At 27.5% G+C, this 17754-nt stretch overlaps 1 protein-coding gene across 1 annotated transcript in view; it reads right to left on the bottom strand.

The window, feature by feature from the left end:
- Nucleotides 1-10509: 10509 nt before the first annotated feature.
- LOC147806055 (uncharacterized) overlaps nt 10510-17754 on the bottom strand; it is a 123363-nt gene continuing 116118 nt past the window's right edge. The window contains exon 4 of the mRNA XM_087149517.1: nt 10510-10641. Coding sequence (XP_087005643.1) covers nt 10510-10641 — 132 coding nt within the window. The remainder of the gene's footprint in view (nt 10642-17754) is intronic.

The raw sequence follows: 17754 nt of genomic DNA on the forward strand, positions 1-17754 counted from the left end.
TGTTTATTATGTTTATGCTGTTATAGGTTTATAATATGTTTCTTATGTATGTATATATGTTTGGTTTTTCTAAATAAATTTGTCAAAAATATTGAACTTCAACACACTTCAATCTTTACACTGCTCACTTTGTACCATTTCTTTAATTGTATAATTTTTTGTTATCAATTACATTTTATTTCCTATGACTTTTCAAACTTTACCTTTGTATAGAATAGTTCCCTTTCCAAACTTTGTTTAGATAGTTTACAATGGTGCACTTTAACCGGTTATCTTTTCACCAATAGTTTCACAAATTTTCTTATGGCATGTATTGTTTTGATAAATCACAATTGAAAATTTAAATCTTCGAGTTAGCTTCGATACCTGTTTTCTCCGAGCAGAGCTCGGTCACCCGCTGGTATAAAATAAATCGAATTTAAGTTTAATTCGGGAAAAATTCTTCAATGCCAAAGGAATTCAGAATAAAGTTAAATATTTGAAATAATGAATGACTATTACATAAATTGTTATTATTATTTTGGGTAAATAAATTTTATATTATTTTATGCAAAAAGTTTTCGATTCATTCAATAAAAGGATGGGATGTGCTTTAACTAAATATATTGGGAAAAGTATTTTCATCTTATTCCAAATAAAATTTTTGATTTCATAGTTTAAAAATTGCAACTATTTGGGTATTTTGAATCCAAACTTATTGAAATTTATATTTTTTAACTAAAAATTAAACATTTTTGTGTTTACTAGATATAATTAATTATTATTTATTTATTACTTAACTAAAGAATTTATTAATTATATTTAATCAATCAACCATAAAAAATAATTAGTAGTATTTTTGTATAGATATCTCTAGAAAATTAGAATACATATTTGGCCTCTACCTCAAAAGTTATTAAGGGTTTCTAATTTTTCGCGTTTTAAAATTTATAATCATTTTTACTTATTATAATGCAGTTTATTTCTAAGAAGGCAAAATTCTTAGAGTCAAAATATAAAATAATTGTCAACTTTCATTTTAAAATTGTAAGAATAAATGTAATAGTGCTCACTTTTCATTTGAAAATCATTATTAATCATTAACCATTATCATTTCGAGTAGCTGACAACTCTAGTCTTAATTAATAAGTACTTCTGAAATTTGCAAAAGGAAGTAAATGCTGGAGCACGTACAGTACTCCGAAGAAAAGGTCCATCTTGAATAACTTTTGATCTAATGATCGGATCGTCGCGTTCCAGAACTCATTTTTATTGGTTCGAGGTGGTGACCTCATATATGCTAATTAATTAATGCAGACGATATTTTACGTTACGAAATCAGATAAAAAACAGACTTTCTCTGAACAACATACCTTTTATCCAACGGAATTGGATTTCTGACCCTTAAAATATAGAGGGTGGTAGCAATCTGGAAAATATGGTTCCTAATAGTTTGATCAAGAGAGCAGTATGACAAAATAAAAAAAATATTGACTAGAATTTATTTTTTGCATGAAATTATCTTTGGATAAACAAATTTCATAACTGTGTGCAAAATTTTGTCAATTCACTTTAGAAGTTCTCCAGATATGGCAAAATACAAAAAAAAAAAAAAAAAAAAAATCAAATTGACATTAAAGGGTCCGAACTTGGGATCACCCTCCTGACCACACTGTTGGGATCATATTTCCCAGATAGCGGCTAACTCCTATATTTTGGATGTCATAAGTCCGAATCCGTTGAAAAAAAGGTATTTTATTCAAAGCAAGTACGTTATTGTGTCTGATTTCGTAATTTAAAATATCATCTGCAGTAAGCATATTTGAAGTCACCCCTTTGAACTATTAAGAGGGAGTCCTAAAACGTGAAGATCCGATCATTAAATCAAAAGTTATTCAATGTAGCTCGTTTTTTTAGCACACTGTAACATCTCTTAGCAATTACCCCTCCTTCACAAAAAATATCTCTCCCTTACGAAGAATTTTGTAAAAATAATAAATTCTAGTAATTTATAATTTTTACAAAAAAGTAATGCAAAAATAACGCTTTGTATGATAAATGGCATTAAAAACAAACGGAAAGAAATCATTATTTCTGCAAAGGAAAAATAAATTTTAGCGTCTTATATTTTTCTTTGTCTTAATTGATTTATTGTCTTAATTGCCGACAAAAAGTAAATGGTAGACTTCTTATGTAAAATTTGCGAACCATTTAGACTGTAATTAAGAGAGTAAAAACAATTTTTTCTTGTTATACAGTGATTAGTTAATTCTTCAAATAATGCATCAGGTAGGAAATTTGAAGGCTTTTACTATCTTTGAGACTAACTAAGATAAATCGCACATCTTTTTGCTCAATTTTAATAATGGTTTCTCAAAATTGAGCAAAGGAATGTGTCAAAATAGCTACGAAAGGAATAATAATCGGATTTGAAAAACCCATGTATTCCATTTAAAAAATGCTTTTAAAAAAATTACCCTTACAAAAAACTGCCCTTACCAAAAAAATTAGATATGTTAACGTTGGCAGATGTAAAATATACACCTGAGGTAGAAAATGAGGTTATGTTGTGCAACAAAAATATTCTCATTAATAAAATTCAATTTCAACATTTATACCTCGAAAAATCAACCTCATATATAACTCGGAAATATAGTTTAAATCGGGTGAAATTATTCTCACCTCAAATATACTGAATATACTTGATTACCGTAGAATTTCCACAGAATATACTCAAATATACTTGAACTGCAGAAAAAAAAATTCTTACTCCTTAAGAACAACCTCCCTAAGCTGGTTGCTATAAACTGGATTTCTATCAAGTGCGAATAAAACAAACTTCAAATACCTTGATTATACACATTGGGACGTTGATATTTCAAGGTTGTTTTTGAAATCAACTTTGAATAAATCTCAAACCAACCTTGACCCCTCAAAACAACCTCATATAAATCTCACAAATACCTTTAAATTTTGTAAGGGATTTTTTTAGTATTCCTCTGGCACTTTAACTGAAACATTTAACATTGAAATACAAATGAAAAAGCATTGTCAAAAACAACAGGAAAATAGAGAGGATTGAATAGCGTTTATGTCTCTAATTTCTATATTTAATTAATTAGTTATCAATCCAAAGAAATTAGTAGAATTCTTGTGCACACTTTGTGAATTATTTAAACATTAATTTAGTGTATAAAAATATTTTTTTTCTCTTTATTTAATAATGTTAACTTAATACCTATTTTTGCTTTAATGTATTAAGAAGAAATTAAAGATTTTTGAATTCCTACAGAGCAATTAAGAAAGAGTAATTACTATTTTTTATTTTAAAAATGTAAGAATAAATTTGATAGTGTTTATTTTCCACTTGAAAATCATTATTTTCTATCATTCCTGGTACTTGGAATTGGAAACTCCAGTCGCGTTTAACAAGTACTTTTAAAATTCACAGGAGAAAGGAAATTTGGAAATTTTTTTTTTATTTCCCTTGCATTTTCACAGAATAAAAAAAATCCCTCCTTAAACTAAGAATTCGTATAAATTAGAAATCCTAGTTTCTTACGAAAAAGTATTGTTAAAATAACGCTTTGTCTGACAAATAGCATGAAAAGCGTGGAAAGGAAATATCATTTCTGTTTTTCAACGTTTCTCTTTTAAATTTTTCCTCTTTTTTCTATTTCTTGGGCTCAAATTTTATCGCTCGCTTATTTTATTCTTCTGACTTTATTTCACTAAACTTTTTATTATTACATCTTCAGATTTACGTTGCCTCAATACTTTTCTTTTATTGAACGATTCTATTCCAACCATTGTTAAGTCGAACAATTCGTTCGGAAATAATCGGAGAAAGATTTTTTTTGTTTTGTTTATTTTCGATATTTTATTTTTGTGCATCTGTTTTCTTTTCACAAATGTTGAATTTCTATTATTTTTATTATATGTTCGTATTTAAAATTAACAAAGAGTTTTCTTAATAAATATGAATTCCATAAAAATTCAAAAATTGTTTTCGAAAATCTAGTCAATAAAATGCAACTTTTTTCCGTAACATTGATAAAAAGAGGTTAATATTAATGTCGTAAAGATGCAGAGCAATGAAATGATAACAAAATACAAGTATAGCTCTCGTTTTTTTATTTCTAAAGCGTCTTAGAATTGTCCTTAAAGCCTACGCCTGTATTTATCTAGTAGTTCTCCCTCGGAAAAAGATCCCTGATGGCGCAATCGTTTTGACTGCCTTTTATATTCGGTTGCTATGATTTCCCTGAAAAGTGCCCAACAGTATTTTGCTAATATTAATTCACTACGATTTCTCTGGTACCTTTTTGCTATGCTTGAAATTTTTCGGTGCAGGCATTCACCATGTTCGTCGTTTACAGTACCACAGTTTTTGGGGACGAAGTCCAAAGGTGAATGCAAGAAGTGCAACTTTAAAACATGTTACATCCCATTCTATCATAACACCGCAGAAGATTGTCCACAAGATCCTTATAGTTTTTTCCCTCATAATCTCGAGGAAGTCTTTGGTTAACCGAAGAGAGAAATTTTTGGTTAATTTCCCATCCATGAGAACATTAATAAATATTCATCTTTAAACAGTTTACGCATCTGTGGACCAATAAAAGTTCTCCCTTTTATTTCGGCTTCACTGAGGTGTTGAAATATTGTAGACAAATGCAAAAAAGCTTCCCCGGTGTAATTAATCGCTTTTGCAAAGTTTTTCACAAGGGTAAGTTTTAGATGAAGATTAGGGAGTATAACTTTGCTTGATTCGACGAGTGTTTGTATAAAACATTGTGTGTACCAGGTTTAAATGATTATTGAACTGGCCAATCCTTTTGCCGGTAGAGACATACCCTTGAATGACTGTCCCATAAACACACGAGGCAACAAAATTTCGCATAACCTTATTGCAGGTCAAGTAATATGGCAATGACTTTCTAATCATTGGAAATTTTCCACCTAAACTCGTTATAGTTTACTTTGAATAACAGTTATTTCAGGTTCTCGTACGTTTCTTTTAAGTAAACTGTGTAAACAATCGAAACAGATGGAAGCAAACTTGCATTAGGCAGAAGGACAGCTTTTAGACTTAACTTTGATGAATAGATGAACACTCTTCATTCATCAATTTTGTAATCAATTCTTATGACTGCCATGAGACCGCTTACGTTACTAAAATTGCCAAAGGGAGTATGTTGGTCACAGAACGCAGTCACAGTCTAGTTAAGACAATTCCACTGCCTCAGTCTAGAAGTCAACAGTTCTGCTTTACCTTTAGGTAATTGTAGATCACTTACCAAATCATTCAACTCACATTGTGTGATTTTATGTCACCGTATTGACTCCTCACTGCTCCAAAAATCTGGATCTTCTGGCGTACTCGGTATTGGAAGTAAGAGGACATTGCACAAGAATCACTACCGCTGAAGACTTAGGTGAGTGGGATTAGAACAGGTGATTCGACTCTGCGTGGCACTGATAGCAAAGCCAAAGGTATGGTTAACCCTTCTTTGTTTGAAATACCATGTATCACATATATGACTGGAGATGTCATACAAATATAACAATCATTTACGTAGTTTGATGGCTCTTGCCAGATCTTACGAATACCAAAACCAATTCATGATTTTTTATTCTTCAACTAGGATCTAATACTTGTCACGCAAGAATTGCAACACATAGTTGGACCCAGGGCTTGTTCTGGTCTCCTATTCATTAACCAAAGTACCAAAGTAGGCCTTTTAATCATTAGCGGTATTGTTGACTATTGTGATTTCAACGTCACCAAACCACAAATATAGCAAAAAAATCATCAGAAGAGTTTACACGATTTATGAGATTTTTTGATCAATTTTAAAATGTAGTTTATCATTTCATCGATAAAAAATAATGATTTAACATTGTTATGTTAAATATTTATTTTTTACCAAATGTTTATAAGAACTACAGAAGATAAATTTATAGAGTTATAACACAATTTAAAATGAATGATGAATTTTTATAAATGTTCTAAACTTTTTTTTGAAATATTGTTCTATTGTAGATACTATTGTAACGCATGATTAGTTGTGTTGACAATTTATATTTATTTTCACCATTGGAAATAAAAAATATTACTCATTTTTTTAAAAAACAAAACAATTTCGAAAAAAATTATTTGAAAGTCTATGTACGTGCATCGTTATTTTTTTTAAATATAAAGCACATTATCAAATTTCTGAGGAACTATTAAAGATGCTATTTTTGCAGAATTGATTTTGAAACTATAAACTGTAAAATTTTACTAATTAGTTATTAATTTTAAATTAATTAGTTAAAATTAATAATTTCATTTATTAAGATAAATAAAATATTATTAATTTTAAACTAATTGCTATAAAAATAATATATATATTTTCAATTAATTATTTACAAATTTCATAGCAGGCTCTTAAAATAAATTAAATTACACAAAAGCGAGTTTCAAACAAAATAAAAATTTATATGGACGTTTTAAGAAATATTTCTTCTGAAAAATGTTTAATCTTATTATGTTTTAAATTCATTTATATGTTATGAGTAGTTAATGATATTTTTTAGATTTTTACTTTTACAAAAAATTATTTTATGGTATTTAAAAGAAAGGACTTCACGCATATAAGTTTATCTTCTAGATTAAACATGGTTAATGATAAAAGTTTATCTTTTAACACTTTGAAAGTACTGAAAATATTTTACTTTTCCTCTTTATTTTAAAAAAATTTTTAATTCTGATTTTCTTAGAAAATCAGGCAAAGAAGGAATAAACAATAACAGTATAAAGTATTCTACAGCATAAAAAATAAGATACATTAGTTAAACTTGAAATTATATCAGATTTAATTTAGTAAATTTTTGACAACGATGTATAAAAAAAGGTATCGCTTTCATTAATCAAAAATTGAATTTGAGAATGCAATTTAAAGTTTAGATAAAAAAATTAACAACAAAAAATATTTACTAGAATATTTAATTAGCTTTATATTTAATTCATTTACTCATTTCAAACAAGGTGTTTTTGTTAATTTTATTTCTTTTCATAAGTATTTAAAAAAGTAACTTATAAAACATTTAAAAAAAATTAATTTTCTTTACATTGAAAGAAAAAGGCATCAGTTCGTGGAATAATTTATATCGGCATTTTGTTAGAAACAGTTTTTTTAAAATATAAAATTTTTCGTTTCTTAAAATTCCGCTATTGAATCAACTTTCAAGCTGACTTTTTATTTCACACTGACTTACGTTTTTTTAGCAAAATATTTTCGAGGCAATTTTTTACCATTTAAAGGGCATTACTGACTAAACGTAAACAATTTAAAAATTACTTTAGTTTACAGTTTTAAATAGTTTGACATCAGCAAAGTTTTTAAAAAAAATAGCAATTTAATATCAAATAACGTTTCATTACATCAACTACTTGCATTTAAATCTACTTTAATTTATATCGAATTTATACTGTATTTTCTCTGTGTGCATATATATATATATATATATATATATATATATATATATATATATACATCAAAATTCAAAATGAAGAATAAAACAAAGAAAAATAATAGACATATGAAAAAAAGGGGGAGGGGAAATAATAAGTAAAAAAATAACAAATAACAGTTTAAAAGAAAAAAAAATTATATTATAATTACATATATATATAATAAAAATATATATAATATAATTATATATATATAATAAAAATTATAATTGTTTTTCTTAACTTTCTTTGTGTTTTCTTGTATTTATTTATTTATTATATATATATATATATATATATATATATATATATATATATATATATATATATATATATATATATATATATATATATATATATATATATATATATATATATATATATATATATATATATATAGTTCAAAATATAGAGAAAACATGGAAAAAATTTCAGAACAACGGAAAAAGGGAAAAATAATAATAATAAAAATAATATGGGAATATAGTTCCATCAAAAATTCCTCAACGAAGGCAAATGTCTCCCAATACTTGATTCAAGAGTTCCCTTGTCTTCTGGATTGGGTTCACAATTACATGGCTACAGCGTTGAACATTAGTAGTCGTAAATTCCACAATTTTGACGGCTGCTCAACGATGGCAATAAAATAAAATAAAATAAAATAAAATAAAATAAAATAAAATAAAATAAAATAAAATAAAATAAAATAAAATAAAATAAAATAAAATAAAATAAAATAAAATAAAATGTAATATGGATATGCCGTTGCGGCTTAGGGGGTAGACCATTTGCCTTCCAGTGAGGTGAACCGGGTTCGAATCCCTGTGATGGCTGGTCGATACGAATTCCGCTCCCGGCTGTCACCGACCACAGTGCTGCCGTAAAATATCCTTAGTGGTAAACGGATCATGTGCTAGAATCCCCTCTCCGTCAGGCCAACCCTGGGAGATTTCAGTGATTTTCCTCTCCAAGTAATGCAAATGCCGTTTATTTTCATCGAAAAGTCCTCCACGATGGCAAATTTCTCCTAATACTTAATCCAGGAGTTCCCTTGTCTTCCGGTTCGGTTCAAAATTACAAGGCTACAGAGTTGAACATTAGCAATCGTAAATCCAAAATTGGGTCAACAACGGTTACAAAATAAAATACAATATGGATAAATGAATTCGCTTTAGGTCACCGCTTTATGTAATGCGAATTACAGCTTTAAATTACATTTTAACACAAAGCAAGAAATCGTTCTGTGGAGCATTTTTTCTTTCATTTTTTTGGTAATATTTTTGTCGATGTTTGAAAATTGAAATTCAATAGTTTGTTTTGGAGATACGCATTTTTAAAGTGATAATTAAAAATGTAGAAAGATGCATAAGTTAAATCAAAATGAATAAACATAATTGAATTTGACAAAACAAATACAGAAGAAAATTGTGCCGGATGCGTTTTCGTTTCCCAAAAATAGAATAAGGTATTCGTATCCGAATACTTTATACCATTTATTTTTGCGTGGTTCTAAATTGAAAATTTCGAATGGATCAGAGATTTTGCTTTTCAGCTGTTTGAGAAAGTTTTCGAGAAAACAAAATTTTGTTTTATCTTTTGAAGACTGAAGAGCAGTTGGAATTTTGACTTGGCGGAATTTTAACTTCCCCACGAATAGCGCTAAGCGGAATAATTTTTTCCTCAGAATCTTTGAAGCACGTTATTTTCGCTTGGAAAACAGTACTCTTTTTGAAAAAAAAATATTTCTTGAAATAAAATGACAGAGTTAAACATTTAGATTGAACTTGTTTTTAAATGAAACACAACGCTTCTTTTATACAATTTTTTTTAATGCAGTTATGTGTTTAGGAATCATGTAAGTTATTTCAGATAATTTAATGTAACAAGCGTATTGCAATTTTGCTTTTTAAATAGAGATTTTGGATAAAAACTATGTTTAAATTTGCATCGAAATGCTTTCTTAAGAATGTTACCAAACGTTATAAGAACTTCTTAATATTTCTTCATAGAATTTCGACGAAAATAAAATTTAAAAAAAAAAGAAGTCAAAGCGCAATTTAAATTTATTTTTAAAATCTTCATTATATGAGGTAGTATGAAGACATCATGTATAAGAAATATAATATTAAACTATGCAAAGAAATGAAATCAGATTCCTGAGTGTAGTGCTTTACGCTTCCGTGCCATCGTTCTAGTTCTATTTTCGGAACCGACAAGGCTTACTGATTCTTTTCATCTCTTTGGTGGATCAATGAAATGAGTACCAAGCATGCTTAGGGACTAAACAGTAAGGGTTCCTCATTTGATTGACCACCCAACTGGAACATCTGTTTCTGCACCCCAGAGTTCAAAGGGTGAGAAAACTGGGATGAACACCGTGGGCCATGGCTATCCATGGGCTGCCGAGCTCTGCGCTTTGAGTTTGGCTGAAAAATTGAAATCCTTGTTTCTGATTTGACTTAAAACAAGTATGGATTAATAATGAGTACCATCAAAAGAGTATTTTGCCCATTTCAAATACGAAATATTGGGTGGAAGAAAAAACAGCTGCTCAAGTAGCCAGCTGTTGTTAATAAGAACATTTACTTGTTATGCTGACAAGAATGAAGCAAGAATAAATAATAGCTTATCGTATTTAAGGTCAAGTGGGGTGGTTACAACCGTAGATTAAATTATGACCAGCGTTAGTTTTAAAAAACTCGTCTGTGGTAAGAATTTAAAAACGTGTATGTTTGAAATTTTATGTGTATATTTTGTTTCAGAAATCTTTAAATGGATTTTACAAAAAAGTAGCGATAATTCTATAAAAAGTTTCGAAAAACTGTTTTGGCAAACAAATTTCAAAGTTATTTCAACTCTTGAATAAAATTTTAATTTTAAGTGAAAAATTTGCTTACAATGAAGTCGATGATGTTTTTTTCTACGTTGGAGTGTTTTTTTCTGTCTGTATTAAAATTTATTACCTGAAAGTATGTGGTCTTATTTTTCCATTTTTTTCGACCAGAGTGGCGTAATTATTGCCATATTTCTTGTTAACTTGATGCATTCTGTTGCGCATTCTGTTGCGTGTTCTTACAGTTCCTTCTTATCTCCTTCTTGCAGTTTGATGATCCTACAAGACGTTTTTGGGATGGTAAAAGAGAAGAAACTGGGACAGCTAGAAACTGAATTAAAATATAATATTCTAAAATCAGTAATATTGATTCAAATTAGTGGAAAAGTTAATTCAAGGAATTAAGGAATGCTATATGTTCAGTAATTACTATTTATTCAGTTTTTCTTGATTAAATAAGTTAAAAAAAACCACAATTGGGGCATACCTTGGTCATTTTAGGGCGATTTTATTATTAAAATTTTTTGACTCTCCACTTCAAAGAAGAACAGATAATTACATAAAATAAAAATCTCTGGAATATATCAATATCAATAAAAATATTTCTCGGCTTCTCGTTGCAACAAAGAATATATAATCATAGTTCAAAGCAAAAAATGAGTTCGATTTCTTGATAAAGAAAAGCACTAAAAATGCAATCATTTTGGAACAAATTGAAGTTTTGAAAAAAAAGAAGAGAACAGTTTTTTTGATACAAATAAAATTTTTTTCCAGAACGTCGCATTTATACTCTGTAGTTGCATTTCTGTTGTCTGCAGAGCAGTCTGCGTAGTATTTTTTATTGCGAGCTTAATAATGTTAGGATATTACAAGTTTAACTAATTATCACATGCTAAAAAGTTTTCTCCTCTATCCTAGTCTCAGTAAACTATTCTCTGTACTTCATATTTTCAGGAGCATAAGTCTGAGCTTTTACATAAAAGAGCAAAACAAAATGTAATGTTAAGTTGAGTTGCTAAAACAGAACAGGTAACGATAACGATTACGATTTTTTAAAAAAAGAGAGTTTTTTTTCTTCTAGAAATACAGGGTTTTCATTAAATATTTCCTTGAATATGTATACTTCTGAAATCGTTATCAAAAATTAAAAAAAAATGTACAGAGCTCAAAAAAAAAAGAAAAAAGGATCACAGTGAATAATTTTTGATCTAATGATCGGATCTTCACCTTCTAGAACTGAATCTTAATGGTTTAAGAGGGTGACCTATGCTAACAGACAATATTTTAAGTTACAAAACCAGACACAAATAGTACTTTCTCTAAATGAATATACCTTTTTTTCGACGGTTTCGGACCACCAAAATATAGGGGAAGCCGCAATCTGGAAAATATAATACCAATGGTTTGGTCAGGTAAGCGCTCCAAAGTTCGAACTCCTTAATGTTAATTTTACTTTTTGCGTATTTCGTTACATCTCGAGAACTTTTTTAATAGAATTGAAAAATTTTTGCACACAATTATAAAACTCATTTATCCAAAGATATAATCTCAAGCAAAAGAATAACATTCATAAATAATTATATTTTTTATTTATTTTATTTAATAACATTTGAAAAATTTAAATTGTGAGTTATACAATTTTTTACATAAGTTAAAGGAATGTAATTTTACTTGGCGAAATGCAAAGTTTGAGCGAAGTTGGTCGAATAGCACCTGAGAAATAAAATTTTATATAATTCGTACGTTTAAAATTCGATTATTTACTAACGATTATTTATCTATAAGCAAATTTCTGTTCCATAAATGCTGATAATATAAAATTTGCGGAGTAATCTATGAAATTAAAATCATTATATTCTCTCTGCTTATTGCATTCAGGAAAATGCAAATAAATGTTGCAATTTATTTAATAACGCTGTAACAAATATTTTAGGTACAGAAGAAGTACAACTACTAGATTTGCCTTTATTAGAACTGAAACTAAAGAAAAAATATCTAGGTTCGCACCCTAAAATGTCTGAAGTAATTCATTTTTCACAACTAAATAGAGTGCGAAATTATATTTCAAAAGAAAGAAAGATTAAAAAAATATGCTTGTTACTAATAAAGTTCTAGTTTACCTAGGTAAAGTAGCTTACTCTTTTCTTTGCGACCTTCGTGCCGCTTTCGATTTTGATTGGCTGTCCCGATCACATGGGTAAACAGCCTCCATTTTGTGGACTAGCTTCTATGGCGAAGTATTATAGCGTTCCATGCTGTCATTTTTTATTTTTATTTTTCTTTTCGTTTGTTTCATAATTTTAAATTTATAATGACTTGTTTTTGCACATTTGGGAGCTCAAATAAGTCAAATTTATGCTTTAAATTATATCGTTTACCTGTTGGATATCTCAATAAGAAACGACCGAAAATATGGCTCCATACAATTGACAGGAATCCAAACGAAAATATCAGATTGCGTCTAGTTAGTTTGAAATTCATTTATTCATTTGTTACAAACTTTACATAATATTTATTAACTATGTAGTGTAAATATGTTTCGTTTTTTTTTATTTTTCAATCAGAGGTTTCACAAATTCAATTGCATTTAATAAATTCACCTGATAGAAATTAAATTCGATTACAAATATTGCTCTTGACTTAAATAATTTTTTTGTTAGGAAGCTTAAAAAACAGATTTCAATAGCATTTAAATATTTCAGCGTTTTGCTACCAGAATTAAGAGTAAACTAGAGTAACATATTAAATATTCTACATTTTAATAAGATGGCCTTATTCCTATTTGAACTCTTAGTTCCTTTATTTTTAATTATTTTGAATATTTCGAACATTACAGTAAATTTTTGTGGCAGTGCAAAATAAGTCTGTTATATTTTATATTCAAAATTTGAATGACAATTCTCAAAGCAATATCTATTAATTTTTGAACAAATCAGAACTCATCTTTTTGTTATTAAATGTGACAAAGCTCCCATTTACTAGTAGTTAGTTGTTTTATCGCATGCCTTAATTTTAAAGTATGTAAAATAATGAATCTTATTTTAATTACATATAAACTATATTTAACTTTTTGAACCTCATAAGAAAAATTGACTGCAAAAAATTAAAAAAAGTTTGGAAAAGAAAGTTATATCATATTATAAAAGACGAAATGAGAAAGTTTTAACTTATAGATAAGGTATTAATTTCTCTAAATGGAATAAAAGCAAAACGGACAATTTCAGAAAGAAGAAAAAACGAATTAAAAGAAGAAATAGTCAATATTTAAGTTATCTTCAAGAATATAAAAACGTTAATCAATAAAAAGTCGCGTTTAATAATAGAAGTTCAGTATTTCAATGTTGAAAGTCGCAGTCACCAAGATGGCGGCATGTCGGTATTTTATCTAAGTATCCAGGGCTTTAGTTATAAACGCATGTGCAAACAAAATTATTTATCTATCCCATTTTTATTCAATAGAACGTGAATCAAAGTACAACATGTAATTTTGTATCAGCAAGTGTAATGAAAAGTTTGAATATTTCCATTTTGTGAAAAAAAACAGGAAAGTAACTGCATTTCCCATTACATCATAATGGAAAAAACACAATAAAAATTTGCAGCAAAATTAATACAATGTTTTTTTCTTATATTCAAAATTGATTTTAATATAATATTTATGATCAAGAAAGAAAATGTTTTACGAAGAATACTGAGTTAAACATTTAAAGAACGTGATTTTAAAAATCATAATTAGTTATAAACTTTTAAAAAAAAATTTAAAAAAATGTATCATAATATTTTGGTTGAAATAAATATTTATGTTAAAAAACAAAACGGATTTATTATGAGTCATATAATTATCAGTTTTGTAGTTAATTGTTTTGATTTAATTAAATGTATTTTACAGAAAAAACCATATTTTATTACTGTAAAGTAATTTGGATTCGAAATGTGCTAGCGTAATCATAAATTTGGGTCTTTATTATCAATTATTTCCACTAAAAAAACTTAAAAGAAATAATGTTAATATTGAAAAGCAAGCAAATATAATATTTGGGTAGTGGAAACTAGCTGAAGAAAAAACAAACTCCTAAACCAATTTTAAGTTTTTATATTATGGTCAACAAAGTTATGACCACTATTAAAATTTTAGAACCTTTTTTTATGAGAAACGCTTCGTATCAGAGCAACATTTGATACATTTCTGTTCAGCCAAAAAAGACGATAAAATTGTTTTGAAGTTTAAATTTTTTTTTTCACTATGATTATCAATAGGTAATTTCTAGAGTGTCTTAGTTTCGAAATTTCATTATCATCAGATTCATCTTGCTCCATTTGTTAATTATTTGTACTATTATTTAGCAAATGTAGTTTGTAAGAACCATTGTAAGTTGTTGATGGGTTTGTTTGGAAAAATATATTTCATACAGTATTTATACTTTTGTTATGTACAGCATGCGCATTTTGAATTGAAGCAAGAAATTGTTATAGAGTTTATATTGCAAGTACACTGTTTCAAATTTCTCGGAAAAAAATTTTAAATAACATTTTATATTATTGTGATTTTATTATATTTAAACAAAAAAATAGTAAAAAAGATTTTTTCTCAAACTGTTAACTATGTGAAAAATCGATCGATTATTGACTGTTTACATCTAATACGAATTAACAACTAGAAATATTTATTAGTGGCTATATATTTAGTATTTATTAGTGATCCATTAGTGGCATATTGGTGGCTGTTTTATTTGTGGCCCAAAGCTAAGAAAACCAATCGTACCTTCTTCAGAAGCCAGAAGCTAAACTATGTGATAAGGATTATGGATCATCAACCATTCATCGGATGCCTACTTTTAAGTAATAAGTATGTGGTGAACACATTATGAAGCCACATAGTACCTTGTAGCTGAACACATACTTTGGCCGAGCTGACTGACAAGTCAATCTCAAGACGGACTGAACTGGACTGAACAAATATCAATTTTGACAACACAATTCACAAAACTTCATTCTTACAGTTTTGAAACTAGTTGTAAAGTTTGCAAAATCGTTTAGTTTTGTATTCACGTTTTTTTAATCATACCAGTTATATGTATATATATTATAAGTTAAAATATTGAGAAAATATGGAAAATAATAAAAATAATGACAAGAGAAGAAAATTATAAAAAATATTTTTTAAGTAATTAAAAAATATATATTTTCTAAATACTTTAGAAAAATATTTTTAATAATTTTCTTCTCTTGTCAATATTTTTATTATTTTCCATATTTTCTCAATATTTTAACTTGTTTTATGAATTTTATATACTTTCAGTTTATGCGGAGTTAATATAACTTATTAATTTTCTTCGTTTTTCTCTCTTTTCTTTTTGTTTTTATTGTGCTATATACATACATATATATATATATATATATATATATATATATATATATATATATATATATATATATATATATATATATATATATATATATATATATATATATATTCGATATTCATCTAACATTGAATCATTTGTTTAAATACAAGCATGAGTTATTTCAATTTAACTGATCGCTTTTTCTATAACATCAACGCCTTCTTTTTTAAAACGTATCTTGATAGCGAAACAAGCGAGAAAAGAAATAAAATCATAATTATTTTTTTATTTTCAGTAAGGGTAATTTAAAATTTGTTTCCATCAAAAATAAGAAAATGTTTAGACCATAACTAAAATTTCTCCTCCTATTCTCGCATTTTTAATTCCCATCGGAAATCTTTCTGAATACATACATCATCTTTTAAACAAACTTGCAAAAAATGGAAAGGTTGTTTACAACCCTGTTTATGATTTTGAAGTTTTTCTACTCCAGACAAAGACAATTCCTTTGAGAAGATAAGAAACATCACCGGAATGAAGATAATAATAAAAAAATATTCTTCGTTCACATGAGTGAAATAAGCAAATGTATTTGACGCTTTTAAAGTGCAGTTGTTGAGAGCGTCTTGTCGAGAAACCCGGTTGGTTTTATTTTTAATTTGAATTCTTCATATTTTTTTTTTTTTTAATAAAAATAATATTCTAAGAAGTATTTGTAAAATTTAAAATACTTGTTAATTATGTATTTAAAATTTGGATAAATGGCTTCATATATTTTCTCAAATTGGTTGGGTGATGTGAAACATTTAGAACCAGACCTAAAGCACTGCTTTGAGTGGAATTGGAGAAACATAGGTACCTGTTTTTTAGAAATATAAGAAAATGTTTCGAAGAATTGCTGAAATGTAAATCAATTTTTTTAAAAATATTGATGAAATATAAGGCAAATAATTAGAGGAATTGGTGAAATATTAGCCAATTGCTTAAAAGAATTTAGGAAATATAAGTTAACTTTTGAATGGAATCGGAGCCCATTTCCAATAAGCCAATTTCTTAGATGTGTAGGTATGATTCGTGAAATATAATCCGAATTTTCAATTCGTTCAGGAGAGCGTTTTTGGCGAAAAATACTTCGATTTCCAAGTGAAGAAAGAGATATTTCTAAGTATTTTGCTCGTATATAGTATAAATGCTTTAAATTTGGCAATTACCTAACTGGGCACTGTATTAAGGAACAACTAATGCAAAAAATGTTATTTAAAAAAATCTATTCTTATTTATGGACCTATTAAGGAATTAAACCCTTTATTTCTTCTTTTAAAATTATGTTAACTATGTTATTGAATTTTATAATGGGGTTGAGGTTAATGCAGACAATTTTAGGAAGAAAATTAGTTTGATTTAAGTGAAAATATTTTATGGCTTTTTCAGTTGTAGCCAGTATTAATTTATAAAATTTTGAAGAGTTTGGCCACCTTTTAAAGATATCCTGAAAGATCGAATTCCGTAATTAAAAGTATTCTGCAAATAAACCTTTTTGAAATGGAAATTATAAACTAATTATTTTTAAGCGGGGTTTTCAGATTGTTTTAAAAGAATTTGGACATCTCCTTTTGCCATAATTAGCATGTCTGCCATTTTTATCACCATACTCTCTTATTTAATTTGGTGGCGTTACCTAACACTAACCAATATTGATTTCGAGGTTTGATAGGTTTATTTACTTTTTTAATCATATTTTATAGTTTAAAAAATTCTTAAGACGACACTGTAAAAGATTTTGGATCAGATTACGGCAAAAAGTACTGTCATCCTGAGAGCACCCTCCGTAAAATCTATTTTCAACGTAAAATTTTTTCTTATGATAAAATTTCATACAGTAATATTTATTTAATTTCATTGATTCAGTAGTTGTACAGTAAATATAACTGTAAAAATTTTGGTATAAAAGATTTTTGTTCCATGAAACTTTACAGTAAAAATTTTTTTCCTGTAAAAAGTACTGTCAACTTCAGTGCAGGTATTTTGTACCGTAATTTCATTATAGCGTGGGATTTCGTACTCAAAATGTTAATATCAAAATGTTTGCCTGATGATGG

This window comes from Parasteatoda tepidariorum, chromosome 8 (assembly GCF_982258835.1).
Source record: "Parasteatoda tepidariorum strain Cologne lab strain chromosome 8, Ptep-v5.0, whole genome shotgun sequence".
Lineage (NCBI taxonomy): Eukaryota > Metazoa > Arthropoda > Arachnida > Araneae > Theridiidae > Parasteatoda > Parasteatoda tepidariorum.